The sequence below is a fragment of the Coloeus monedula genome, assembly GCF_965178545.1.
Source record: "Coloeus monedula genome assembly, chromosome: 2".
Classification (NCBI taxonomy): Eukaryota; Metazoa; Chordata; class Aves; order Passeriformes; family Corvidae; genus Coloeus; species Coloeus monedula.
Window position 1 is genome coordinate 57,348,520 of NC_138782.1, and position 27,649 is coordinate 57,376,168.

Here is a 27,649-nt window from a genome sequence, read left to right on the forward strand (position 1 = left end):
CCAGGAGTTGGTGCTATTTTGATGGGGAAATGCATGCCATGTTGAGCAGTTGCTGAATCCCTGCACTTTGCAGTGTGAGAAATAAACCTGGTACTGTACATCTGAGAAGTACAGAATCTGAGGGACTTTTTACAAGAGCGTGTAATGACAGAACAAGGGAAAGTGGCTTTAAACTGGAAGAGGGCAGGTTTAGATTAGATGTTAGGAAGAAATTCTTTGAGGGTGGTGAGGCACTGAACATGTGGCCCAGAGTTTTTGTGGATGCCCCATCCCCGTAGGCATTCAAGAGCAGATTGGATAGGTCTTTAAGAAACCTGGGTTAGTGGATGGTGTCCCTATCCATGGCAGAGGGGTTGGAATGAGGTAGTTTAAGGTCCCTTCCAGCTGAAACCCAAATTCTTCCATTCTGTTCAACCATCCCCTTCCCTGATGGAAACTACCTGCTGCTGGGAAAGGTGTTTTGCTATGCATGAAGGTCAGCTTTCTCAGAAGAGCCAAACTGCCTCTCTCTGTGCCTTCATAGGAGCCTGTCACTTCACTCCATGGCTGAGTCACTCCAACTGGGCAGGCACAACTGAAATTAAACACTGCAAGAGGTATTATCAATCTGCATACAGCAATTAGACTGACCCTAGAGAGTGTTTGAATTAGTTGATGAGACAAATAGCCCTATCCCAAAGCATTAAGAGGATGAAGTCCAGCACAGCTGAAGCTTCACCACATGCCCTCAGCTTGAGGTCCAAACATTACATGGATTTTGATGTCCACATGTAAACAGAATCAGGATGGGAGACTACCTTTTCCTAACAGGGGAGACGGGGATTTTTTACAAGTGATGCCCACGTTTTGTGGACATTAGGCACCATGGTCCCGTAGATCATTACAATAATCTCCCAGATCACTGCATTGGTTTGGGGATGGGATACAGTGTGGAGCTATTCTGTTTTGGCATCTGTAAATGCTTTTCCCTATAAAACGATTCAACACTTTTCCCATGGGAAATAAATACAATAATTAGAATGCTTTGTGTCACAGTCTTGAGGCTTTTGTGTATGCTGTTTTTTTTTTAACCTAAACCCAGGAGGGTGCATTTTTTTCCATGAAAGCCAACCAGCATCGATCAATGAGGATGTTATTTCCTTTTAGAACACAACTTTCTGGCTTCTGTCAAAGGTTGTTTTTGCTGTTGTTGGTTTTTTTTCCTTTAAACAGTTTGCACGTCCCAAAGGCTACTCCGTGAGTTGCTTGCTATGAGCAGGATTTGTCTCTCCCTACTGAAAACCTCAACAAATCAGACGGAGGTATCTCCAGCTGAGCTAATCAGTCTAGTTAGTGGGAAAGAGGTATCTTTACATGTTAAATGCCTGTGCTAGGATCAATTCAATTTCACCTTGAAAGTACCTTTTTCCATTGACAATAAAAGAAGTCTCAAGGAGACTTGCTCAGCATATTGGGTCATATGAGTCCCCAATTCTGTGCCTGAAGTTGCAGGACAATATTTTCAGAGACTGTCCATGAAAACCCAGACCACTTCTCCTGCAGAATCAGAGTAAAAAAGATTTCTCTTTCTACAAAATAAAAATTGTTCTCTACATTTTTTCACAAGCATCAGCAGTATGAGAATAAATCTATTCTTAACTGTGCTTTTTCTTTAGTGTTGGAAAGGAAGATTTCGACAAGACAAAGCAGAGAGGAGCTGATAAGAAGGGGAGTGCTGAAGGAAATGCCTGAGCAAGGTGATAACACATTAACTAGAATTTAGCTACTAAGTACTAAACATGTATGATAAAGCCACTGTTGCATTGTTTCCATGTAGTATAAATAGGTATGAGAAGACAATCTGAGAAGTGTGAGAGGTAATTTGGGCCGGCTTACAAATGAAGTTGAGTCAAGAGATTTGTGGTCTGTAACTGCTTCTGCCATAGGTGCCTCAGATGACTTCTGGTCATATCCTGAAGTATTTTAATGCTCCCTGTAAATAATGTGATGACTGTGGCTCCTACTTAGTGTTTGCCAGAATTTTTTTGAATTAGTGATGAATCTATTTTTGAGTTAAGGTCTGCTGTCTAAAGCTGCTAGAGTATAAAATGAGAAATTTTGGCTGAAAAATTAGGGGCTTTGGAACCCAGAAAAATCAACATAATCCATTTCAGGTATCAAAAAGTACCAGTGCTGGGATCATATGGATCCCACCGCTATCACATAGGCCACAATCACAAATGGCACCAGCATAAAGCTGTAGGGAAGAAATCACTTGTTTCAAAATGCTCTAAGGTTTAGTAACTGGCATTAGTCAGAATTTGCATTTTGAAAAGCCTGAGTAAGCCAAGGTTAATACCTCTACGCCACATCCAGTTATGTTTCTAGTGGTATTCTCTCTAAAATTCTTTATATTCTATAAATCTAGATCAAATAAAAGTCACGTGAGAAAAATAGTTTTGTGTAGCTTAAAATCAAACCATTGGTCATTTTATCAAAGAGTCTAAGAACTCCATGTTTTCCAAAAATAATTTTCTCCTAGAAATGGTGTTTTTCTATGTGATCTGAAGAATCAGGAAAGTATCAGTGTGTATGGTTTGTATCATACACATAGATATTTAGAAGTAAAGGGCTTGTTTGTTGATTTGTGATGTCACTTGTCTGTACAGAGTTTGGCTAATTATCAGACTATGACTTTCAGCATAGCTGGCTTCTGCACTTGTCTCTGCCACTGTCATTGTCTTAAAACAAGACATGTAAACTCTCCATACCTCAGTTTGTCCATCTGTGAATTTGTTGTGGGTTTTGCCATGTGCTTTACTGGGGACCTGCATGACCTTGTCCCTTTGAAAGTTGTAAATTGCATTTACAGCTGGGACAGTTAATGAAAAGTGTTAACTTCTCAGGTTGGTTACAGTCTGAACATAAATACTGTCATTTATGATAAAAGTGTGAATACTTTGTTCATCAGTGTCCTTGATCCTCTCTTCTGTCCTTAAAAGGGAATGGGACTTTAGATTCCTTACAGGGATTGAGGAAAGTGAGAAAAGGATATAAACATGAACAATTTTCTCTTCTTCCTTCCATATCAGTCTGGTCTGAGTTATCTCCATCATATTTTGCTTCATGTTTGATGAAAATTGTAATTTTTAAGGACATTTTGAAAGAATATGGAGTTGGTTTGAAGGTGCTAAAAATGGAGAGGTAGGAAAGACAGTTTAGGAATGTGAAGGTAGTTAGAAGGAATGGCTATGGAGATGAAAGCTAAAAGAGGAAATTACATGGAATCTTGAAATGTGAGAGGCAAGAAATGTGAAGAAGTGACGGTGTTTCACATGGAGTGAAGAAGAATGAAGTGAAAAGTGGTAAGTGCCACTTGGAGGCAGGAGGTGTTTGCAGAAGCATGACATGAATAAGAGGTGGCAGTGTCACATGTGGAGGTGGAGAGGACAAAGTCGATTTAAGGACTCCTGGAAGAGAAGCTGAAGAAACTGAATGTTGCAGTAAGGTAAGTGCAAGTGTCAGCTGTAGTAAATTAGACAAGGTTAGGAAGGCAGAATGAAATTTTTACAAATCAAGTTGATGTTAGTGTGTGGAAAATAATGAAACAGTCACCTTAGTGGGAGCCCCCAAGGTGGTAGGACAGAGGCTGCATAATTGTGTTGAAACCAGGGAAGTGCCAAACATCCAGGTCTAATAACACACAGCAAGAAGAGAACTGTCACAGTTAGTGAAGAATCAATGGGAGAAATCAAAAGAGATGCCATGTAGATTGGCTTATATTTTGGATTGACAGCAAGAGAATCCTGCAGAAAGAAATTACCAGGGAAGAAAGTCAGCAGCACTGTAAAGTGCATGGAACAGAGAGAGCTGTAAGGCAGCAAGAGTGGCACTTTTCAGGAATACAGAGACAAATAGAGAAGAGAAAGAAGTTTTTTTTTCAGGATCAAAAAAACTCTCAAGCTGAGCTAGTCTGGCTAAGTGAGTAAAGTATCATCAGAGCTGAGAAAGAATTTTACTTGCAGAATTTAATAATGGTATGATATGCAGTACAGGAAGACTTCACCTTGATTCTTAAGACTGGATGATGTCTTTGTGACATTTTTATTAAATAAATGGGCACATACATTCTGAGAACTTCTGTCAGAATTCTTGGCTGATTTATGTACTGGGAGTGCACCACACTAGTCCTGCAACTCTGCCCCCTCCTTGTTCATTTTTGGGACACACTGGAACATGCTACAGCTTTGTTGTGGCCCATGCACACATTTCTTTGCTATGTAAACCAAGATGCAGGGATAAGAGAACAGGATGCTCATTAACAGACATGAAGAAGGAAACCAACATGAACTTCCAAGCCTGCTACTGTGGAGGTGTCCACCCAAAGAATATGAAAGCCTACAGAGTTTCTTTACAGAATTACTTTCCAGAGCAGATCTGCAGCCTGATGTTTCACAGTTTAGTAAGTCTTTCTGCTTTTCTTCCACAGAAGCTTGAAAGCAGAGGGATGCTGTATGTTGTAAGTAGGTGCTAAGTAAGTAGTTAAACTAGGCAATAACTTTTTAATTTTCATTTCAGATGGCAATGTAACAGTAAATTTTGAAACTTCAAATGGACACACCGTAGTCATTGGTGAAGAAACGATACAGGAAGAAAATGTGGTAAAAGCCAGTGGAAATAATGGCACTTTATCAGAAAAAGCATCAGCATCAGAAGGAAAAAAGGAAGATCAGAAAGGTAAATGAACATATTCTTCACGGATTGTATTTTGCCTACTTTAAATATTAACGTGTTCTTCCACTAGCACTTATACATGCTGTTCTGCCACAAGGATGCCAGCAGAACCTGCTGAGAAGATTTGTGAAACACCAGTATTCCATCATGGCAGGCCTGCCTTTTCTTGTGCATATGGTAAGGTCATAAAGAGAAGCACGGTCTGAGCACAACAATGCGTGCAGGGAGGTTCAATTTCTAAATTCACTGTGATCCTTTCCTTGTAGCCATGGGCAAGTTCTGGTGTCAGGTTTTCCTCTTACAAAAGAACATATTAAGTGCATATGCATCACCTTGCAATATCATTGTAGAAGTGGCTCGTGGGTTGAATGTTCAAAAGTGTTTAAGTTGCTTGAAAGCCATCTGTCATTTTGAAAGTAACTTCAACAACTCATTCCAATTGGTTTTCATGGAATCTTAAACACTTGCAGTCCAGCTCTTCAGGAACATTCAAGCGGCTGTGCCACTACTGCAAACAGAAACTAGGCCATTTATGGAAAATGCACTTTATAACTAAAGGTTTTTCTATAGACAAATTGTAGTACATACTGCTAAATATTTAGCTGTCCCAGGACCCATCTCAATTTTGTTACCTTTACTCAGATCTACCTGAGTTTGGCTCATAAAGGAAATGTAAAGATTAGTGTGGAATCACAGGATTTGGAGCAATTTTATTTTCTTTCTCTACCATCTTGAATAATGCACTACTTCTTTTCCCTGCCTAAAAGTGTTCTGAAGTTCTATTTCATTTACTGGATTTTCCTACCAGAAAGAGCAAAGATACAAAGGATCAAGACCTTCATGGCTGGCTGAAGCCATGAAGGCAGGACTGAACAGCCTTTCCAATGTCTTCTATTAAACTCTACCTAGTGATGAATGAGCCTCTGGAGGTTGTGAGGGTCAGTTCAGCTAACACAAAAATTTGAATTCTTCTCTGAGCTACGTAAATCACTTGACTATGTAAAAAGTGGATAGACGTCCAGGGAAAACCTTTGAGATTTCTAGTACTTCCTGTCTCCCAACAAGGCAGAAATACAAGATTAGCCTTTGTCATGACATTTAAATACATCTATCTTTTGGTGCCAACTAGAACCAGATGTGTATTGGGTCAGGGGAAAAGAATTATAAAAGCCATGGAAAACTCCTTTAAAATGGTTCAGTTTGACACTGGGGTTAGATCAGACCACTTATTATTTTGTGCATCACTAAATACAGCGTTTCAGAACTGTCAGGACTTGGAAGTTTTCCTAAGGTACAGTTTATTTTAGAAATACACATTTCTAACCATTTTGAAATCTCCTCTAGCTGACTTTGCAGAATGTAGAACTCCAGTGAAGCAGGAAGGTTCAATATCTATTTCAAACATCTTATTAGACTCTGCACTCCTTATATATTGTTTTGACCTTACAGGGAGAAATTAAAAATGATTGCTGTACAGGAGTAGACTCAGTACAAAAGAAAGTGTAGCTATCACTCCAGTCCCTCTCATAAAATTAAGAATATATGGAGGAAGGAGAAGGAAAACAAAAAATGAGCAAAACTGGTATTCTAGGCTTCATAGAATCTCAATATGAGCATCCCAAAGATGCAAACCCCTTAAATATACTTTTCTCTTGCACCTAAACATGAAGTTCTTCTGTGAGTAAGCATCTTGAGTCTCCTGAAACAGAATGAGATAGATTTATGGCAGATAATATTCTCCACACAAAAGGTGTTAAGGATCAATTTCACGCATCAGAAGCAGTGTTACACTGTGTAAACCCACTACCAGCCACCGCATAGTCATTGTGAATACACTTCAGTGATTCTTCATTTATGGCACACTAAGCAAGAAAGTGAGCCAGCCTGCTGAACTCAGGGGAAGAGTAAGGCCCACAGCATCCCACAGATGCATCTCACCTGATAGATTAATCCTGGGTGATTTATTTATGGCAGATGCAGTATGTTTGCACCCACTGGCAGAGCAAGGAATCAACAGCTGCAGAGTGGAGGTTTGCTAATACTCACAGAGCATCAAAATCAGAGCTGAAGCAGGAATACTACTTAGCTCACTGTCTCCTGCTAAGACCATAAAATGTGCTGGTGCTTCAGATCACAACCCTCCATCATGAGAACTGAGATAGGTGGACTGAATACTAGCTGACAATCAGGAGAAATGGCTGCAAGGAGTTCATCTTTAGCAAGGCTAAAGTGAGGCTTCTAAAGTCATGAACTCTTAGGTGTATATCTTGAAGGAAGATACATAGACTTCCCATGTTTGTAAGACCCAAAGACAGGATTCATTCCTGCTGCTTAGTAGCACTGTGTGCTGCAGTTCCAGCTCCCATTGAATCAAAGTTTTCCAAAAAATGCATCTCAGCCCTGTGAAAGTTATGAGGTTATTTTAAAATGCTCTCATGAAATGATGGTGGTCTTTATTTGCCCTCTTGTTCAACTGGGTCTTGAAAATGGCCTTCTCATATAAATATGATGACTACTGGAGCTGGAAGCTTAAAAAGAACAGGTGATGCAGGCACATTGTGATAATATGGTGAGAGCTGGCAGCAACAGGTTGTACAATGTGGAATATTTTAAGAGTTAAAAGAAGTTAAAGGAAAAAAGTTTTTCAGCATGAACTATGGAAATACAGTATCAACAGGGCAAGCAATAGGCTCAGCCATGCATATAAAAATGAGTAAAGCAGAAGCAAGTGAAGAAGACAACCCCTGAAAGCTGTTGCCCTTGCTGCCAGGCAGTTCCATAAGCTGTGTTCCCATCTGCTGCCTGTCAGCTCACAGGTGCCTTTTGTATTTGGTGAAAAATTCTCTGGAAATTGAATAGTATAACTTTTACTATTTGTAGTAATGATGACAGTCATACAAGCAGGGTGTTAAAAAGATAATTTCTCCTACATGGCAGGATGATAAGAAACGAGTGACAGTTTTACATAAAGCAGGTAATTGATGGATAAAGCCTTGCTGCTGAGAAATCAGATAAATCTTTTTCTGAGATCATTTATTCATGTAGTGTTTGTACTAGGTTGACTTCTGAATTCTTTTGTTTTGACTAAGGAAAGTCACTAGCAACTTTTGCAGAAAATAAAGAGCTAAACTATAGCTATTTTATCTGTGAGCCTTGCAAGGGATACAGAGCAGCAAGTAGACAGGCAGCAACATCAAAGAACACCCATGTCATCTGGGCAGCAGACTGAATTCTACTGCTGTGCCTGGGCTCCTGAGCCATGGCACTGGTCTGCAGTATCCCCAGCAGTGCCCAGAGCTCCAGGTTCCAGGTGGGGTATGAGCATCGCAAAGGGGATCCAAAGAGTCTCTCTGCCTCCTGCCCCCTATAGCAGTGGTGGACAAGACCAAAAGCCACATCAGTAGAATAGGTGTCAAAATTGTCGCTGTTTGCCTCCCTAGGTATCAGGACATAGCACGGTGATGCAGTATGCATGCTGCACATTGTAAAGCCTCCAGGTACTGTGTCAGAGATGCTTTTCTCCATTCAACCCTCCCAAGATGTCTCTGGAACACAGATTTATGAGAGAACCCCTTATTTGTATCTGAGTTCAGTTTGTAAACTTCATTCTTAATCATTTTTGTCAAAGCAAGCTAAATCTTTTAATGACTCTGGCAGATGGTTCCATGTTTCGTAGTTAGCTTGGGCTTGGAAGAAGTGAAAGGTTCAGTAACCATCAGCAAGAGGCTGCCTGGAAAAAAACAGTAAGTTCTGTTTTGCATACCATCAGTCAGGTGTGTTAGGTGCTGCTTTGATAAATAACTGCATTGCAGAAAGCCAGAGCTCTGTTACAGGTGCTTTGGGTGATATGGGGCATAAGCTTCTGGAATGTTCCTGGGCCATTTATAGATTGATCCTCTCAGGTTTCCTCATGTGTGAAGTAAACATGAATGAAGGAAACAGTTTTTAGTTCTGTTTCCAAATGAATTATTGGGCTACGTGTGCATATTTTTTTCCCCTGAAGAGGCTAACTTTCATATGAGAGTTGGCAAAGGTTCCAGGTCTTAGTATGTTGGTTTTACAGGTTCTTTCCTCTATATTTTATCTGCTCTTCTTAAATCTGCCATTAAATTTAATCTTTTCTTTCTCTTATGGGTAACCAAAGAAAAGAAGGTTGGAGGCACAAACTCTGGTCTTATGCATCATTGCTCTCTAGTGCTTTGGTTTGTCTTCCAAGGAATGTTCTTCAAAGTCAAATATTTTAGGTTCCTTTTCTCAGAGATCTTCTCTTTATTTCCCCAAAGCAGAACAAAACCTGTTTGAATATAAGGAAGTAACCCTCATCTCTCAGGGTCTCAGACAAGAGCCTACTTTGTCTCAGAAGGTTAAACCTGGAAACCAGTCACTGTGAGAAACGAGGCAAACTTCCATCCCTCTTGTGTGCCTAGCTGGCTTCCTACACTCCTGAGCTCTGTAGATCATTGATATGAGCAGCATACATAAAAGGCTGTGGGCTTTTTTGCCTGACTCCCTAAGAATCTCTCACTCCAGCTGAGTTATTTGCTGGCTAAAACCAGTTCTTCTAAGAATAGTATATCTTCAGTTCATCACCTGAACTATGTAAATGAGGCTGAATCCAAGTCTTCTTAAAAGGAAAGCTACTCTAGATAAAGCTGCATTTGGCCAGAGCCTGTCCACTAAGTCAGCAGGGCTGGCTCATGCTGGTAGGGTGATGTGAGAGGCACGGGCTTTCACCCACAACAACTGAGTGCCTGAAGAAAGCTCCTGACCTGTAAAGCTGGTTTGTTTGTTTTGGTTTTTTCTTTTATAGGAACAATATCCTAATGTGGCTCCAGAATTAGGATTGTGTGCATTGTTTTAATGAACTAACTATTCAATTATTTGAGCGTATCTTTATAGAAAGTAGAAGAGAATGTAGAAACCTACATGCCTTCCACCTTCCAAGATTTTCATAGATCAGCTGACAGTGAATATGTCTTAGGCATTCTCTCTTTTTTTTAGCAGCTTACTTCTTACATAAAGATTGGGCAGTTATAAAAATGTCAAATGATAGTCAGGTGGTTTTTTTACCTTTTTAATCTTGAAACTAGTGCAAAATACCTGAATGTGGTTGCTTTAGGTGAGATGTTACACCTGTCCCTTTCTCCCCTCTCCTGTTTTCTACACTGTCTCTAAAGCCTCTTGCATAGGGTGCTGTTGAAATTGCAGAGTCAGTAAGATCTAGAAGTCTGCAGACGTGCAGATCTGCTTATCCATCTTCAAGAAGGATGAATTCAAAACTGCAGAGAGAGCTGCAAACAGCATTGTGAGACAGCTGTCCTGGTTCAATCTAGCAAAACAGAGCCCAAGAGAGCCTGAGTGCATTTGATGAATGTTGCAAGTTGGTAAACAGCCAGGAGAGAGCATGGCTAAAGGACAATGCTGGCACAAGTAGAAAGGAATAAACAGTGTCTTGGAGTACAGTTAGAGTGGAAATTAAAGGAAGCTTTCTAACAATTAGAATGGGTCTTTTCTTAAACAGACTGTACTAGCAATAGCAGGAACAAAAAATGAGCTGGTTAAATCTGAAGTTTATGAAAGGATTTGTCTGAGTTGACCACCTGCATCAGCACAATCAATGAGTCCAAAACAGTGACAAAAGACACCTTGTCTTGTCCTGTGTCCCATGTTCCTGACTGACAGCTTCCTGGATTTTGATTAATCAAAACAAGCTCTCTGCATAGCCTGGAAAGGAAACTCCTGATCTTAAAAACTCTTACAGAGTTAGTTTGATTGTGAAGGGAGTCATACTGCAAAAGACGACAAACACACGTTACTTCCAGCTTTCATTTTGCATAGTGTTTCTGCAATGTGTTGTGTTCATCTTGTGGGAGGAGGGTGCTGTGCAGTTGATGGAGGTCATACACTTGTACTGCAGTACTGCTGGTTTTCTGTGAGGTAGCTCCAGGACACTGCTTGAGCTGTACAAACGAAAATACCAGTGCTGTATGACAAAATCCTTGGGTAGAAAAGCTCTGGCCTTCTGTTCCTTAGAAGTTCACAGAAGTAAAGAAAAAATTCTTGTATTTCACAACCTAGCTTCTGAAAGTATGCCCAGGACTTTCATAGGTTCATTTGTTCCAGAATTTGCAAAAGGTCCCACTTTTAGTTTGCAAAATAATCTGATTTTCTAGCACATGTGGCACACTGGTGTCTCTCTGAAAGTCTTTCAGACTTGATGAGTCCCCACAAGAGCTGGTGTATACTGAGTACTTTGTAACCCTGGCCATCATTTAGGTGTTTACATGAGAACAGAGCTTTGTTAAGAGTCTGGCCCCAATCACAATTTCTGGAAACAAGAAAATCTGTTTGAAAGTGAGCTTTCTTGGAAATCTGGCCTTTGGAAAATTTATTCTAAACATAAACATATTATTGATCCAAATGCTTAATGAGATATTAACATTTGCTTTCCTGTTAAAGAAGTAATTTATAGGCAAGCTGCTTTTACAGCAGGTATTTCCATCAAGGCAGCAGTGGATAAAAGAAATCTGATGTGTTTTGGAGACCTTTTGTTAAAAGGTCAGTTCTTGATGAACAGATGTCTAAATCAAGAAAAACAACAGCAATAAAAATGTGTTGCATCTGGTACGGAGGTACCTGGGGGATTGGTTTGAACAAATAGATGGGTCTGAACTGATTCAGATGCCTCCTTGTTTTGGCAAAAGAGTGAGCAGGCATGAAGACCAAGGTTCAATACTCAAGGAGAATCATGTTAGGGAGGTGCAATTACAACATAATTGTATCTGTAGCCATTTACAGACATCAGACCATCCCTGTCACTGTTCAGGATCAAGCCACTGTTGCAGATATTAGTTATTTGTATTACTACAGTGTTATTGTATATACCAGATGTTTATTATAGCATCTTACACAGATGCAGAGAACCACAAAAAATTTTCCAATGGACTTGCAGTAAAAGAAAGGACACTGTGATTAGACACTGGAAAACAAGAGGACATCAGACCAACATAAAAAGCACAATACTGGCAGCCTAAATATTGTCAGCTTTGGCATCAGAGCAGAGGGGAGTTTGAGGTAGGACAGTCAGTGAATGTTCACAAAGCCTGAGGGTCAACAGAGGAAAAGCAATGAAAATCATCTACTTCAAACTTGGCTTGTCACTGTCAAAAGCTGATACAATGGACTGGTCAGGTGGGAACTGGAAATCTCTATCTCAAGCAATTGAGAAAATCATACTATGGGCAAAATCAGACTGACAGTGACATAAAAAAAATGAAGCTAACAAAGGTAAAAGCAACAAAGCCAATAAGATGCCAGGAGGAATGATACGGTCAAAGGCAATGATCTTCACCACAGGTCTCCTCCTGGCTGTGAGTAAAAAGAAGGTTCACTGGTAAAGGCCAAGAAAAGGGCATGTGTATAATCAAGGGGCAGTCAAGACTGGATGAGAAGTGTAACTGTCTGAGCAAGTAGGATGCAGCTGTGCAGAAGGAGTCTGCCAGTCTTTGCCAGTCTTTGGAATGAGGTACATAACAGTATGAAAAGAGCTATCTTAGACAAAGATAGTATCCCAGTGATGGCAAGGCATTTCTGTTAAAATAAATGCTGTATGAATTGCCAGCTTTAATCACAATTGAAGGTTGCAAGCAAGAACTTTGACGTAAATGAATTGCTCCAGTTTTGGTTTTCGTTTATAGTTTTTAGGTATTTGTCTAAAGAAAAATCAAAAACTATCGGTTGTCACTAGGATGTGTTTATTTGCAAATAAATATAGCTTTAGCCTTATATTTTGTTTTATTTTGTAACTTTTTTCTTGATTCAGAAGATGAATTCTGATATATTTAATCAGTTATATGGTTTAATGTAGATTGACTGTTATTACTTTAGAATATGGTGAATGGTGTATTACTTTTTCTAGGTTATCATTCTGTTTTTAACATTTTCTCTACTAATGACCTGAAACAAAACATAGTAATAGTGTATAAGTAAACAAGTTTTAAATTCTTTCTTATTAGTAAATAAAATTTTAGCATTATGGATCCTTAATTAAAACGTATAGCGAAGAATTGTTAACACTTATAATTATTTCTGATCATCATGTCCTTCAGGATCTTCAAAATACAAAATCATATCTTCTCTTGCCATATTTGTTATTAATGGACTTCAAATTTTAAAATGTCCTGCTTTTTCAGAATTTTATCAGCATTTCAACTTTGAATGAAGGTAGGTAGAATTTCACAAGGAGACACTTTTGCTGTAAAAGAGGAGATCAAAATGTAACAAATAAGCATGTTTCTTTCTCCGTTTGAAGTCTTTCTATGGAAAACAAAGAGATGGTACAAGAATCTGTGCTCAAAAGAATCTGTTTGAAAGCTGTAAAAGGTTTCTATCACATGGTTCTTCCAAAGCTTTACCAAAAGCATATTAGTCTATCATAGGCTGGAGATAAAGGAGGAAGACACTGGACAGTTAATGTTAATTCCTTCAGTTCATGAAGAGACATGTGTGCATGTTGCTTTTAATAGCTGCAGGTGATGCATTAGGTTCATGTTAACAAGCCTTAAGCTAGAAGTTGGAAAGGCTTTGTTTCTGAGAGGAAGAATGTCTTTGTTGTCTAACATGCTATTTGTTTTTCATCTACTAATCTTAAAATTAAAATATGTTGCTTATCTCTTGGGAATCTTTTACGTGGTAAAGAAGAGAGACGAGAACATCCATTTAATGTGTATTAAGAGTGAGGCTCTAATAGGAACATACTGCAAGAAATGCAATGGTTTTCCCTTGAGTGATAGAAGAGACTGTTTAAAGTCTTTGTAGTATGTGTCTGTCTTCTTTCTTCCCCAGTCATAGTTTTTAGTAACTTGCAAACAAAGCCTATATGATTCTGATGGAATGCTCTTGCTTCTATAACATCCTTTTTCAGAAAGGTTTAGGAAGGCTATCTTGAGACCAAATGGGCACAGAATTGGTTTAATTAAATAGATGAAGATTCCCATCTGGGAACCTTAGCTCTTCCCATCTGGGAGCTTTAGCTCTTCCCGCCTGGGAACACCAAGTTTTACAGCCATAGTGATTATGTTGCAAAATTGTATGTCAACTGTAAATGGCTCATCTACATTAACATTATAGCTGGCATTAGGCATGCACTTCTGAAGTTAATTTCCTGGTCATCCCCACTCACCTTTCATTGGTTTGCAGGTTACAAACAAACCAGGTTTCTTCTGGATGAAACTAAGACAAAAGATGCACTCAGGAACTTGTACTCCCTCCACCACTAGTCATGCAATCTACAGAACTAGCCTGAAGACAGTCCAAAGTCAAGTCTCCTGAGATGCAGATTGTGGTTATTGGGTCCTCAGTGCTACCTCTTTCACTCTGCAGAGCCATTCCTATTGCACAGCACAATGTAGATAAAAACCAAATTCTTGCTGACTAATGAACTCTTGACTCTTGAAAGTGCAGTTGTGTAACAGTACCCAAAGAAACTGCAGGAGAGGAGAGCATTTCCATGCCAAATGATATCCTATCTTATTTAACTTCATTTGTTTCCAAAGAGTAGAAATACCCTGAGGAAGTTACCCAAAATAAAGCTGCTGAGAGCAAGCAATGTGCAGCTCAGAAGAATGGGTTGTTTCAGGGGAAAATCTGGAAAATTTCCACTGTGTAGGCATGTTCGAGCCTGTGGCTGAGAGAATGGCCCTGTTCACATTCAGGTTCACATGAATCTGAATTTTATAGCCTGTTGATCTTGGGATGGGTAGGGTTGAAAAGATTTGTTAGAGAAGTAAATAGCATTCCTTTGTTTAGTTTGAAGCCAGCGCTCTAGTTTGGGATACTGAATGTAAAGGCCTCCTTGGAGGTCTAGAATAGATGTGTCTGAGAGAAGTTCCAGGTAAATATTTTCCATGAGAAGGTCTTGAATTGAGATGAAAAGTAATTTTCTTCTGAGGTAGCTCTTCATTAAGAGGCAGAAGGTGAACTCTCTCCTGATTCCCAAGAGCTCAAGCAGCAGAAGTAGTCACTGTTGTGAGGCTTGCTGTTGAATTTACATGGTGTATGTCTGTGTCAGTTGGCTTCTGTTCACTTTCTTATCCATAGAGAGCACTGATCACTGCCCAGAAATACCGACATCCCATGCTCCACCACTACCTAAGCCTAAGCCTAAACCTAAAAAAGCTCCACTACCACCAAAAAATGCCATTGCTGCTTCCACCACCACCACCAGCCATAAGAGTACTGAAGCACCTCATGCTAAAAAAAAGGGAAAGGCTCCTGCTAAGCAGCCTCCTCTCCCGCCGCCCAAGCCAACAGGTGCCAGTGCAAATCGAGAAGCTGGTGAGTACTGCCCATGCAGTGCAGTTGCGGTGGGTGCATGTGCATGGGGGTGCTTGGCTTGGTCCTACGGTAACTCGTGCCTTGGTGTGTAGCAGTGGTACTGGAGAGCATGCCACAGGTGTTTGTAGAGAGCTTCCTGCTGAGCTCTGGTTCTGCTGGCCACAAACCTCCCAAACAACACAGAGACCCCCTCACTGTTTAATTAACCTGTGTACATCAAGCACATCAGAGACACCACTGAATTCCCAGTTCAAGTGTGAAAGCTGGCAACAAAATGACCCAGAGAAGTGCTCAAGAATCAGCAGGGAAGAAGGTGACTTCTGAAACCAAGCACGAGTTGCCCCTAAGGAAAAGTACTTTGGTATTGCTGTAACTTTCTACTAAAAATATCAACCATTCCAATTTGACAATATTACAAGACCACAAAGAGGTTGAGAATAAAAACCATGAAGACATCTTAAAAGACTGTTGAATAGCAGTTGGTTTAGCTGAAAAAAAAAATACTTACAGCCATTAGAAATGATCAGGCTTCCCTCAGGTGCTGTGATTTTAAGTGCATACTGGAAAAGGAAAATATCAGGCATATAGCACATGTGTTTATCGCCACACTATTAGACCAAAATTCAGCAGTGATGCAAGATTAAAGATTATTGGTGGATGCTCCTAAGGTACTGATCATGAGTTTGAATGGTTGCAGTGTGGACAGTGACCAAAATTAAAACATCCACATATAATTTGAACAAAGCAGTATTGTGATGAATGGGCTCCATATACATACTGACAAATTTATATAAGCCTTGTGTTTTCAATCTCTGTCTGTCTTTGAAAGCCCTCCAGTCCCTCATTTTCTCTGCAAGTATTTCTCTTCACAGCTTGTACATTTTGGCAAGTTTTGTGTTTGCAGCATACAGAAGAGGACTGTTTGAAAACATTGCAAGACTTCTAGAGTTACAGTAACAACTTTGCCATAAAATATCCATTAACTTGGTATTAACTGTCGCTACTACATCAGATGACTACAAGAATAAACATTTTGAAAATCCAGAATTTGCTGGTTCACATGCAGCTGGAAAGCTCAGCTCTTCCTGGGTGAAGCAACCTTGTAACAGCAGATCTTTCAGAAAAAAAACAACCCATCACATAAAGAAATGTTTCCATCACATAAAGAAATGTTTATAGCAGTGTTTGGTAACAAGCTGTCAGGTATCTGACTTTTCAGATTAAAATACATCCAGGTTCCAGATTTGTCTTCTATTTGCTTCTATTGCCTTGCTGAAATGTCATGCAATGCTTGAGACCATACAGGTGTAAAATACATCCACGTATATGCCTTATTCTACTGGTAATTTCTTCCAACATTAAAAATACATTGTTTTCATTCAAAGTGGGGCAGTACTAAGTAAGTAGAGCTGGTTTGGAACAGTATTAGTACAAGAGGTTTGTCAGATCCCCATGAAAGTGAACACATGATGCAGCCAGTGATCAAGTCCCATGAAGGAGGAGAGGAATATGAGTAACAACTGAGCCATGACTCTCCTAAGGGCAACGCAGCAGGTTTCCATACCAAATAGTGGAACTGGGAGAATGGAACTTAAATGTAGGCATGGATGTATGCCAAAAAACAAACAACAGCCATTAAATTTTTCTTTTAATCAGAATTCAAGTATTCTACTGAAACAGAGGCATGACAGAAAATCGTTACCCAGCGCAGTCAAAAACAACAACAGCAATAGCACTTCTGACCCGTGTGGACACGTTAGGGCGGTTTTCTGTGGGAGAAATCTTCTAAGTTTCTGTATCTAATTGCAGGTCCAGAAAGGTTCTGAGAATAATGTGAGGATTTTTACAATGGAAACATCTTTTGCCATTTTCCCAGCCACAATTGTGTGGCCATGTATTTGTAATCTGCTGCAGTTCTTAAGTGTAAGCATGTCACTGATTCTGTTAACCTCCTACGGGCGCACTAGCCAGGAGAACACTGAAGAAGCCCGGAGGTCTGGCTGCACCCTCTGGTTCAAAAGGTAGCAGAGAGTGAGGTCCTCACCCGAGGGAGCTGCTCCTGGGCTAGTTGGAGGGTGCGCAAGCGAAGAAGGAGAGACGGGACTCTTCATATAGGTCCCACATGAAAGTTAGCTTGTGAAGGGACTAGGGACAAAAAGCCGAAAATAATTGAGGGTCTCGGAATTTTATACTGAGAGATGGAAAGGCGGGGATAAGGGTTACAGCCAATGGGGCAAAGGGAAGGACGTGAGGTTGGAGCTGAGGGAACCAGTGGGAATAACACATGGGAGGGAATAAGGGAAGCAGCCAATGGGATGTTGACGAATACAGAACTTTCTAGAACTAATACATAGTTAATTAAGGGGAAATTAATATTTACAACTTTATACATAAAATAGGGAGGGGAAAACATTAACCAATCAACTTTAGATATGCAAATCACTGAACCAGGGGGATCTTGGGGTGAGGGTGGTTGCAGTCAGTTGTACCCCCATAATCTCCACCTTGTACTGATGTGGATCAGAACGTGTTCTTTCTGCTATCCACGTACTCAGTAAGATTTCTGTTAAGTAATATGCACATGGGAACTAACATCTATTTCTACTTTAATTATCAACTCTGCCTGTGCCATTTTTCTGCTTCATTTTGTTTTGCTTGTAAATTGAGTGATTTGTACCTGATGTGGGAAGATTAGTGCAGTATCAGTAGATTCAGGACAGTGCCCTCTACAGTCACCTTGGAGCACAAAGAGGAACAGTGATTTGCCTGAAATTTCTATGGATTTTTTCAGATTTTTTCATGTACTGGAAGCTTCACAGCACTCTAGATGTTTATAAACCATAACACTTAGCCACAGAAGAGAATGGTAAAGTGTGTCTTTTGAATTAGTTTCCATCTTCTTTGAGACTGAGAACAGTCTCACAGTGAAAACTGTTTTTATATTGTGAACTTTTTATGGCCAGTGTCTGTGCTTCGATTCTCTCCTAATCTGCTGGGGAGGGTGTTTTTATTTAAATGCTTATAAGTAAAGTAGGCTTTTCAGCAGATTTCTATTGCAGCTTACTGTTTTACAAAGTAAGCTTAGCCAGAAGGCTGCTGTGTAAGTTCATAACACTTTCACTTGTTCTCTGGAAGTTAATGAATTTTTACTCCATCAGAAGTGTTTGAGTTGGATGGATTTTGATGAAAAGGACTGAACCCTTAGATGGTTGTCATTTTTATTGCTTTTTAAATGAGAGTGTGAAATTTGAAGCTCCCATCTCAGGTGAGGGGTGCATTAACCCAGCAATTAGAAATGTAGCTGGAATGCACATGTGCATGCAGACTAGCTGAAATCTCCAGTGAACTTGGGCATTAAACATATATGCTTCAGCATGGTGAGTGTCACAGCATTAAACAGCCAGCTTGGCCAGCTTGTACAGCTACTGTCAAAGCCTTGTTTCACTACATTTTCAAGACTGCCCGAGTTGGTCACTGGTAAGATGAAAACCTCCAGTACATACAGGAGGCCTTCAGTGCCTCCTCCCTGCTGGAGGTCATTAGGGCAGAGTGAAAGCAGTGGTTTCTGCCTCTCTTTTGTGGACATACCCAGCTGGACTTGAAAGTAAACCTTGTTTTGCTGTCCCGCTGCTGCTTGTCATTAAGTAGGAGGACACCAATTGCAATAACATTGCAATTGACTGATACTCAGTAACACTGCTCAGATGTTCATTTAAAAGTGTAAGAAAAATCACAGGGTTTTCACAGTGATCAGACCAAAAATTCATGTAGTAGGAAAGGTCAGGCAGTTTTCTCTGCCAGCAAGCTTTTTTTTTTTTTTTTTTTTAACCAGGACACTACACATATTTTGGAATAAGTAATGGACTTCTTAGATGATGTCCAGGCAAGGTGTAATGGGCCAATGTGGAATGCTTGAAACAAACCCTTACCCATTTGTAAGGTTGGTCCTCTCTGCTGTTCTTGGGCAAGTATTCATAATTTCTGTGTCTCCAACTACAAAGGTGAAATTGGAACTGCAACATTTAATCATCTCAAGAATTTACACAAAGTATTGTAGAAGTATCAAGTGTATTTTTTTCATTTTTAAAAGACCAACACAACTCAATCCATGTAGAAAATACAGTGCAAAAATCGTATAATTGCAAGATTGTAAAATGCCTTTTCTTTTTTTGTTTTAGCTGGTTCCTCTCATGCAAAAAAACTACCAGTCTCCAAGTCTTCTTCATCACCATCTCCTTCATCCACATCATCTCATCCCAAAGCCTCTAGGGAGACTTCCAGCAAATCTGGCACATCAGGGACTCCCAGGGGCAAGAAAAAACCTGGGAAACAGTCAGCCCCACGAACAGCACCAGATGGGGCTGCTTCTTCCCCCTCAGGTGCGACAGCTGACAGTTTGGAAGTGAAGGCAGAAAAACTCAAGCCTGAGCAACCTTCCGTAGTAATTTTTGAAACAGAGGATGCAGACCAGTCGAGCAAGCTTGTTGTGCCCCCTCCTCCCACTGCTGCCCCTCCTCCACCTCCACTTCCACCTCCTTTTCCTGCTGCAGCTAGTCAGCCTGCTGGCTCCTCAGGTGGCCAAGATGTGTCAGACAGCTGTGTGGCAGGGCCACGCAGCCCTGGTTCCGACATAAAGCCTCTTCTCCAGACGGAGCGCGGCACAGATGAGAGTCTGAGCAGTGCAGCCCTAGGCAGCGCTCCAGATACGAGAAGAGAAGACATGGAAAGGTAAGACAGGTTGGCTGTCCTGGGGGAGCAGTAGCACCACAGCCGAGGAAGCCACATTTCTTTGCACGGGATACTGTAGGCACGTGGGGATCGCTTCTGTTTCTTCTGCTGACTGGGAGCAGTTTGTGTTGCAGCCCAGCACAGTTTGTTCCTTCCCAGTGCCTCTGAGCCTTTCACCTGCAGTGCCTCATGTTTGCCCAGATGGTCATTGCTCATGACCTATCTCTTACTTCATTGTGTGGCTGACACTGTGGTCAGCAGTTCAGCCCATAGATGATGACTCTTTTCTTTATCTCTCACTAAGGCAAACAAGAAATGGTGCCGAATTACAAGGGTGGGTTGTTTTTTTTTTTTTTTCTGTAGACGTCATTAAATATCTCGCTGCTGAAATTCTCAATTCAGTAGCTGAATTTACTCGAACACTTGAAAATGAGGGTTTCAGGATCCAATTAGTAGGTGTTTGGTCCTTCACTGCCTAGTAACTTGTCTAAATCTCAGGTACTGTAAAAACTGGTCAAGAGAAAAGTCATAATTACATTTTTTAAGCAAAATAGCTGGCAGAAAAATGAAACTGCCGTATTAATTTCTCTCTTCCCTGCCACAAAAATCAGCATCTTTTACATAAATCCAAGAGGGTTTAGTCTAGATGCCAGTAGCCTAGAGACCTTCCTTTAAATTCTTGCTGGTACATCTGTTCCCAGCTCTACATTCCAGTGCTGCATCTCCCCCTGCTCTACCCTTCCTTTACGTAAAGATTTTCCCAAGGCAAAAGGCAATCTGCTGCTGATCCCCATGTTCATCAGTTATGGGCATGGACATTTTGAACTCAGCTGCAGTGAAACTGTATTCACAATAAATAGGGTTATGCTTCCAAACCAGGAAACTTTGCACTCCCATCTGCTCTCCAACTTGCTCCTCTCACCCTCATCTTTATGAACTGTTTTCTCTCTCAGTCCCACCCCACAAGAAATAAAAAACAATTAGGATTTGTCTTAATGCAGTCTTTACAGTGCATTGTTCCAGATTGTTTGCATCCTTTTTCCTAACGTACATACATAGATATATATACATATCTGCATATGTTATAAATGCTTTATATATGTATGTTTTTTAGAAAGTAATTACTTTCATTAACAGAACTTTTATTTTTGTACTTGCCTATTCAGTCTGCCTCTCACTTCTGTTTTGTCTGCTTGCAATAACGTGTCACCTTATCTGCTCATGAATAAAGCTTGGCTACCAAAGAAGACCAAGAAGGGGAGGCCCCAGATCAAGCATTCTCTGAGCTAGTGGAGGAGGCTTCTGATGCTGCTGCCCCTTCTGAGAGTGAAAGTAGCAGAGAGAGCCATGGCAGTGACTCGGACTCGGACGGGCCGATCCTGTACACAGATGATGACGACGACGATGACGATGATGAAAATGCAAGTGCTGAAAGTAAGCATCCTGCCCAGAAGCTGCAGGCTACCTTTTTCAGATTGATTTATGTGAGCATGCCTGATCCATGCTAGTGTGAGGCAAAGAGGGGAATGGCTTCAGGGAATGCTTATAGGAGATTTAGTATTTTGTCACTACTGAGAAATGAGTATCCTGCTTCTCCCAGGCAATCATGATCAGAAACCTGCTGGGGGCCTGTGTACAGGTGAGAGCAGATCAAGCATTGCACAGAGGAGAGTGGAGGTGGGAGGAACAGGTTCAGAAGGACATGAGGGTGGAACAAGGCCTCCACATTAGGGCATTGCAAGCCATTGATTTGGCTTGCCCATGTCGTGAGTTCCTTGTGGGAGTTACAGGTGTGGTGGATGACAGAGGAAGCCCATCTGTCAGCAGCTTCACTGTCTGAAAGTCACTTGTTCCTCTTTGATCAAGATGTTTTAAGCATTGGAGCAACCTTGGCAGACAGAGCAGATCACAGTAGATTGCATCTAAGTTTTACAGCTTTGAAATTTCATCCGGGGTCATGACTCAATCATCACCCTAATTGGGCAGAAGCCCTGCTGTGCTGAAGGGGTTGTCCTGCCCCCATTCTGCCTAATCCCTGCTCCGAGATGTTCTTTCCTTAGGCTAGAATTCATGTTTATTTTTGCAGTAGCACCTGTTGTTGAGCTGATTTTCAGTAGAATTGGTGTTTCCCTGATCCAGCTCACCCAAAGGTTTCTCCTTTGCTTGAGCAAAGAAGGTGGCAGCAGCAGGCTGTCAGGAGCAGGAAGGAGGGCAGCCCTCCCTCTACCTCCTCCAGGGTGGCCTTGTGTCAGTATGAAATCACCATCAAACCATGGTTTTGAGAGCCTTGCTCACATCTTTTTTGGAGGAGGTGCTTCGCTGTGCTCAGCAAAGAAGGCCTAAACACCAAGGTCCAGTGTACCAAAGTGGGATGAGGCAAAATGAACATTGTTTTTCCTGTCATGGCCACTGGTGCAGGAGAAGGTGAAGTGCCAGGTAGCTCAAGAGGCTGAAGTCTTCTGCAGTACTGTGTTGGGTTTGAATACAGCCCAAAGTGACAGAAACCAAAAGGTCATGTATTCACACAGCAGCACGGTGCCTTATGAGAAGTGAGCTGGAGCCTGTGGTCTTACCAAACTGCTTTACATAGTGAAAATCTGCCAACCTAGGGCACACAACCACCTCAGTCAGAATGTCAAGACACAAGGGAAATACTACAAAGGCTGTGAAAAATGCCCTTCTTTCCACAGTTGGCTGAAGCTAATGCTGGCCTAGCTGCAAGGCCCTTGTCCCTACTGTGTCAGTTTTAGGGAGAACAGATTGCTTAAGTGTCTGGGGGTTCCTGCCTAGGTTACTTTACAAGCACTCAGAGTGCTTTTCTAAACTGTATTTTTTGTTTGAATTTACAAATAACTTAGAGATGGAAAGCACTATCAAAGAACTAAGTGGTAATTGATTGAAAAAAAATTGAAAGAATGAGGGAAATGATGATAGAATGAGACTAAACCATTTAAGGCTGAAGAAAAAGAGCAGCAAGTTGCTAAATATACTAAGCAGATATATAAGCCAACCTGTAATGTATTAGACTTCAAAGACATTTTAGTGTAGATTTGTCATTTTTATCCTATCACTTCACAGATGACAAGTGATGATTGTATCAATTTGTCTGGTAGCTTTTTCCTCCAAGCCTTTTAGCTTTTTATTTTCATAAACGGAGCTAAAATTTTTCTTTTGATGTTAATTAATATTCCTCTCCTGCATGTGGGACCAAGGTTGCTTTGGGGAGGTATTAAAGTTCTTACTCAGAGTTTGTGTCTGTAACCTGAGCATGAATGAACTAAATCTACCTTACTCTTCCTTTCCTCAGGCTCTTTGGCAAGTAAAATTCGTCGTAGGGATACTCTTGCTATCAAACTTGGCAACAGACCATCTAAGAAAGAGTTAGAAGACAAAAACATCTTGCAGCGTACATCCGAAGAGGAGAGGCAGGAAATCAGACATCAGATTGGAACGAAGCTAGTGAGGTATCAGTCTCAGGGTAAAAGTGCTTTCACTGGGTGGAGGTGGAGGAAGAGAATTGAGAACGCTGGGTTAATGTTTTAAATGCAGCCCAATAAGCACTGCAGGATCTTTGTGGTACAACTGTCTGGAAAATGGTGGTTTTATTTCTTACAAAACTTTAAACTGTCAATAATACATTTTTTGTCCTGCAAGAAACAAAATCTGAGAGCTTTTAGGGTTTTGGGTACTTTGGTTAAAAAAAGGTAAGAAGAGGAAGAGGGTAAGAACAAGTCCACGATAATCAATGCCATGGTTCAGGTTCTTTCTCCAATTTGTTAGCAGAACTTCCACTTGTATACCCATCTCAGACAGAGCAGTAGCTCCTGACACATAGAGCATGCCTGTGCATGTTGTCCCTTCTGACCCTCCCCTTCCTCCCCTGGCTCTCCAATTCCTTCATTATTCATATGCTGATTCCAGCAAAAGAAGTTCAGCTGATCAGTGTTTAGTGTTTTACTGTCCCCACCTCTGAGGCATGTCTTTCTCAAGCTGATAAACTGCTATGGGATATATGTTACTTTCTCTTTCTAACTTGAGAACATTGCATAAAAAAATTTCACTTGCCTTTTACAGGCTTTTTAATAAAAAATCGTCATGTATATTTTGGCTTTTGTGGTCTCTGAGAATAGACTACAGCATGTCTGTGTTTTGCTAGACCTGTCCTTGTTTCTGTTTGGCTCAGGAATGTTGTCCAGATTTGGAGGATGTCCTGTGTTTGTTGGAGATTTCCAGATACAGGGTAGTCCAGTCGGTACTGCTCCAGTACAGAGCACAGCAGCCCTGCATAACACCCAGAAGATGAGCTGAGCTGCTCTGTGAACTGGGTGTCTGGCCAAAGCAGCTATTTCATTACTGAACTGTAAGAGTGATACTTCTACTGTGTAGAGCACAAGGGTAATTTTTCTTCTGCTAATAAAGAGGTGTGGTTGGTATCACTGCTTTCCTGAACAAATCCCAGCTCCAGTGATCACATCCTGCTTGTCAGTCCTCCCTTGGGAGCTGGAAATGCAGAAGCTGCTTTGTGGGTTCTGCTGGAGAGCTGAAATGCACCGTACACAGCTCTGCTTTGGTGGCAGGAGACATTACCTGTATGCATCAGGGCTGTGCTCATACCCAAAATCACAACCAAGTTTGATGCCAGTTTCTTAAAAATTCCATGGTGGTCAGCACCTGGCAGCATCGAGGTCTGGTGGAAAATCTATTCCCACAGCTCAGTCTGGGCTGGGTCAGGCCCCCGCCTGGGACTTCCTACAGCTGGGACTGGTCACCTGTGGTAAACCTGCCAGTTCTCTGGGACAAATCTGAAAGTCCAAGCACAACTTGAATTGGATAAGTGTCACGAGGCTGAAGACAGTCTGTAGCAGACTGTGTGAGTGTTGTGGGACAGAGGGACATCTATCTTGAACACATCTGCAAAATAAGTTTTACTGCCGATATTTTTCTTGCTCCTTTCCTCAAGTGAACAAGTGGACTTGTTTAGTAAACACAGAGACAACATCAACCATGTTCTCCCCTGTACAAATCAGAAAATTAATATCTCAGTTTGGAGTTTTTTGTAATGGCAGTTGTTATATTTAGCTAACTAAATAAAATTAAGTTTCGGTTAAAGCTCCCAATTTGTACGTACAAATTAGTGAGGAATGAACAGCTTATGGGCTTTGTTGTTTTGGGGGTTTTTTCAAACTTTAGTAAGATTTCAAAGTATCAAAAATACCAAAATTCATTCAAAATATCTGAGAATTATCTAACAATTGCACAACTGATTGTAGTGATGATGCTTGGGAACAAAAAAAGTTTATGAATTCTTTCATAAAATTATACCTGTGAGGACTTTAAATATGCTGGTACAACTTCTGTAATATTATTCAAGTATTCTTGTGTTTGAACAGCAACACTACATCTTTTAAAACAAATGGCCACTCTGGTAACATGAGCAGTTATTGTAACTGCCTGGAAATTACTTCTGGAAGTTACACTTCTTAAGCTGTATTGCAAATTCTAATATGTCATTTATTGGTTTTAAATCAATCACTTACTTTGTTCTCACAGGAGACTTAGCCAGAGGCCCACAACTGAAGAGCTAGAGCAAAGAAATATCCTGAAGCGTAAGTATTTCATTCAGGTTTCATATACTATTTACTTAGAAAGGGAGCATATGTTGGATTCAAATGGAAGCCCATCATTGTTGCTGCAGTATTAGAAAATCCATGACTGGAGAGAAATGATGTTCTGGAAAATAATGTGTCAACACTTTCAATATGCCAAATTTTGCTTGCCACAATCCCATTTCTTGAAGCTGGTCGCAAAGACCAGGAATGACTTGGATAGCCTTTAGAAGTAGTTCTAGGTTAACCTTCCACCTCATTTTTATGAGGAGGAGGAGGGAGTATCAGGAGGAAGTGAAGGTGAGATATAAGGGCAGAGGTTGGAAGGAGGATTAGAAAGAGGAAAGGCAAAGTGTTCAGCAGAAAGTCAATAGGTATATGCCAACTACTTGAGCATGCTGCCCTTCATATTCACTGCTGACATAAATGTCTTCTGTACTGAAACCTGCATGAGATTCTCACTGAACACCTTCCCATTGATTAATCCTTCCTCATATCCCTGCTGAAAAAAAAGTCTGTAATTCAAATAGTCAAGGGCAGATGAATGAAGTACATTGGAAGTTTACCCTTTATGCCTATTCTGCCATTTACTTACGTTACTTTTGTTCTTTGGCTGGCAAACTCTTCAGAACATGCATTATTTTATCTTTCTTTATGAATCTTTCCATAATACAGATGTTACCTAAAGACACAGTGTAACAGCTGCCATGCCCAGCTCCATCTAGCCCTGTGTCCATCTGGCAGAGGTAGCTAGTACTTGATGGTTAAGTAGAAGAAATAAATTGAGAAAAGGCACTTTGTAGCAATAAATCAAAAATCAAACAAATAGCAAACAAAAAAAACTCTCAAGGCATGAGAACTTCTCACACCTGATGAAAGAGTTGGTATAATGCTGTTATTTCCAGCAATTGTTCAGAAAAGTTGGAGCTCATCTGTGCAACCCTGGTGTCAACCCTGGTGTGTAGCATGCTAATGGGAAGGAAAGAAAATGGGCTGTTCACCTGACAGCATCCATGGACTGATGACTCTGTCACTTGCTCAGGCCAGCAAATCAGGGAGAGGGCAATTACTGGCTTTCAGGCAAACCATCCTGATAACAAAATGCTAATAAAATCTTGCTGCTGTTTTCTGAGCTCTCAAATGCCAAATAGTGCCAAGTCTTACTGAAAAGGGAAGCTACAGTTCATGCTTGCACAGGAGAGGGATGAGGGACTCCTGTCCACCACATAATGTGAATAGACTTTCTAAAACTGTAATTTCTGAATGCATAGATAAAGATAAAATTTGAAATAAGAACTTTTTTTATATATGACAAACTGCTCATGCTGAACTATGTAAGAAATGTTATTTCAAAACATCTTTGGTAGGCCACGACATGGCCACTGAGCTGGGAGCACCAGCTGGGCTCCCCTATTGCTCTTTCTCACTTATCTCGAGGTTACCAACCCAGCAGCGAACCTGCCATGTATTTATTATCCCTTTTGCCAGTGTTTATTCCATTCACTGGTTTTGTGGTAAGTAGCTCAAGACTGGAAAGCAGTTAATAGATTTCCTCTCTTGTTTCAGCTTGTTTACTTTAAGCTTTTGGCAGCACACCAGGCTTTGCACTCAGTGCCTCCTGCCATCCTCTCCTGCTGCTGCTGGGGGGTGTCTTAAAGAGGCCAGGGAGAGTGAAAAATAAAGGCTGGGAAGCAGAATAGTAAATCACAAAAAATCACAGAGACCCTGGTGAGGACATGGGGAATCTGCTTTTTGCTCATCACTGAGATATAAAATATTTCAAGTTGAGCGTGATCTGTAAAAACCAAAGCAAACCAAAAGCAAGCCACATTGTGTGATGATAGTCTAACTCAGAGTCCTTTCAGGGTGCAAGTTCTCTCTAAGCCCTAAGGCACTCATATTTTACATCAAAATTATTGCAGTTCCTTCCTGTGGATCATTTGAAAATGTTTACATGTCTTAAATGTCTTTTTGGTGTAGTCAGCTTTTGTGAGTAAGTTGGGGTTTCTTTCATAAAGTTTTCTTCCTCATATTTTTTAACCAGTGGAAAGGGAGAAGGAGTTATATTATTGTGTGTATGTAAACTGCAGCTAAGGGGATGTATTGTTTTGAGTAATATTTATCAGACTTTGAGGTTACTTTAAGTGGTAAAGGTCCAAATGTTTACTTCAGGATTAAGTTCAGCCCAAATCTTCTAAGAGGTTCAGAAAAAAATCCCTATTTTTTTCTTTTTTTTGTATTTCCAGTCAGTGAGGAAGTCTGTTTTG

General features: G+C 40.7%; 1 protein-coding gene across 1 annotated transcript in view; it reads left to right on the forward strand.

Annotated features, from left to right (window-relative positions):
- The window catches only part of PHACTR2 (phosphatase and actin regulator 2), a 73,615-nt gene that overhangs the window by 33,311 nt on the left and 12,655 nt on the right, over window positions 1-27,649 (forward strand). The window contains exons 3-8 of the mRNA XM_082302798.1: window positions 1,656-1,736; window positions 4,558-4,716; window positions 19,227-19,776; window positions 21,008-21,210; window positions 23,084-23,240; window positions 25,327-25,382. Coding sequence (XP_082158924.1) covers window positions 1,656-1,736; window positions 4,558-4,716; window positions 19,227-19,776; window positions 21,008-21,210; window positions 23,084-23,240; window positions 25,327-25,382 — 1,206 coding nt within the window. The remainder of the gene's footprint in view (window positions 1-1,655; window positions 1,737-4,557; window positions 4,717-19,226; window positions 19,777-21,007; window positions 21,211-23,083; window positions 23,241-25,326; window positions 25,383-27,649) is intronic.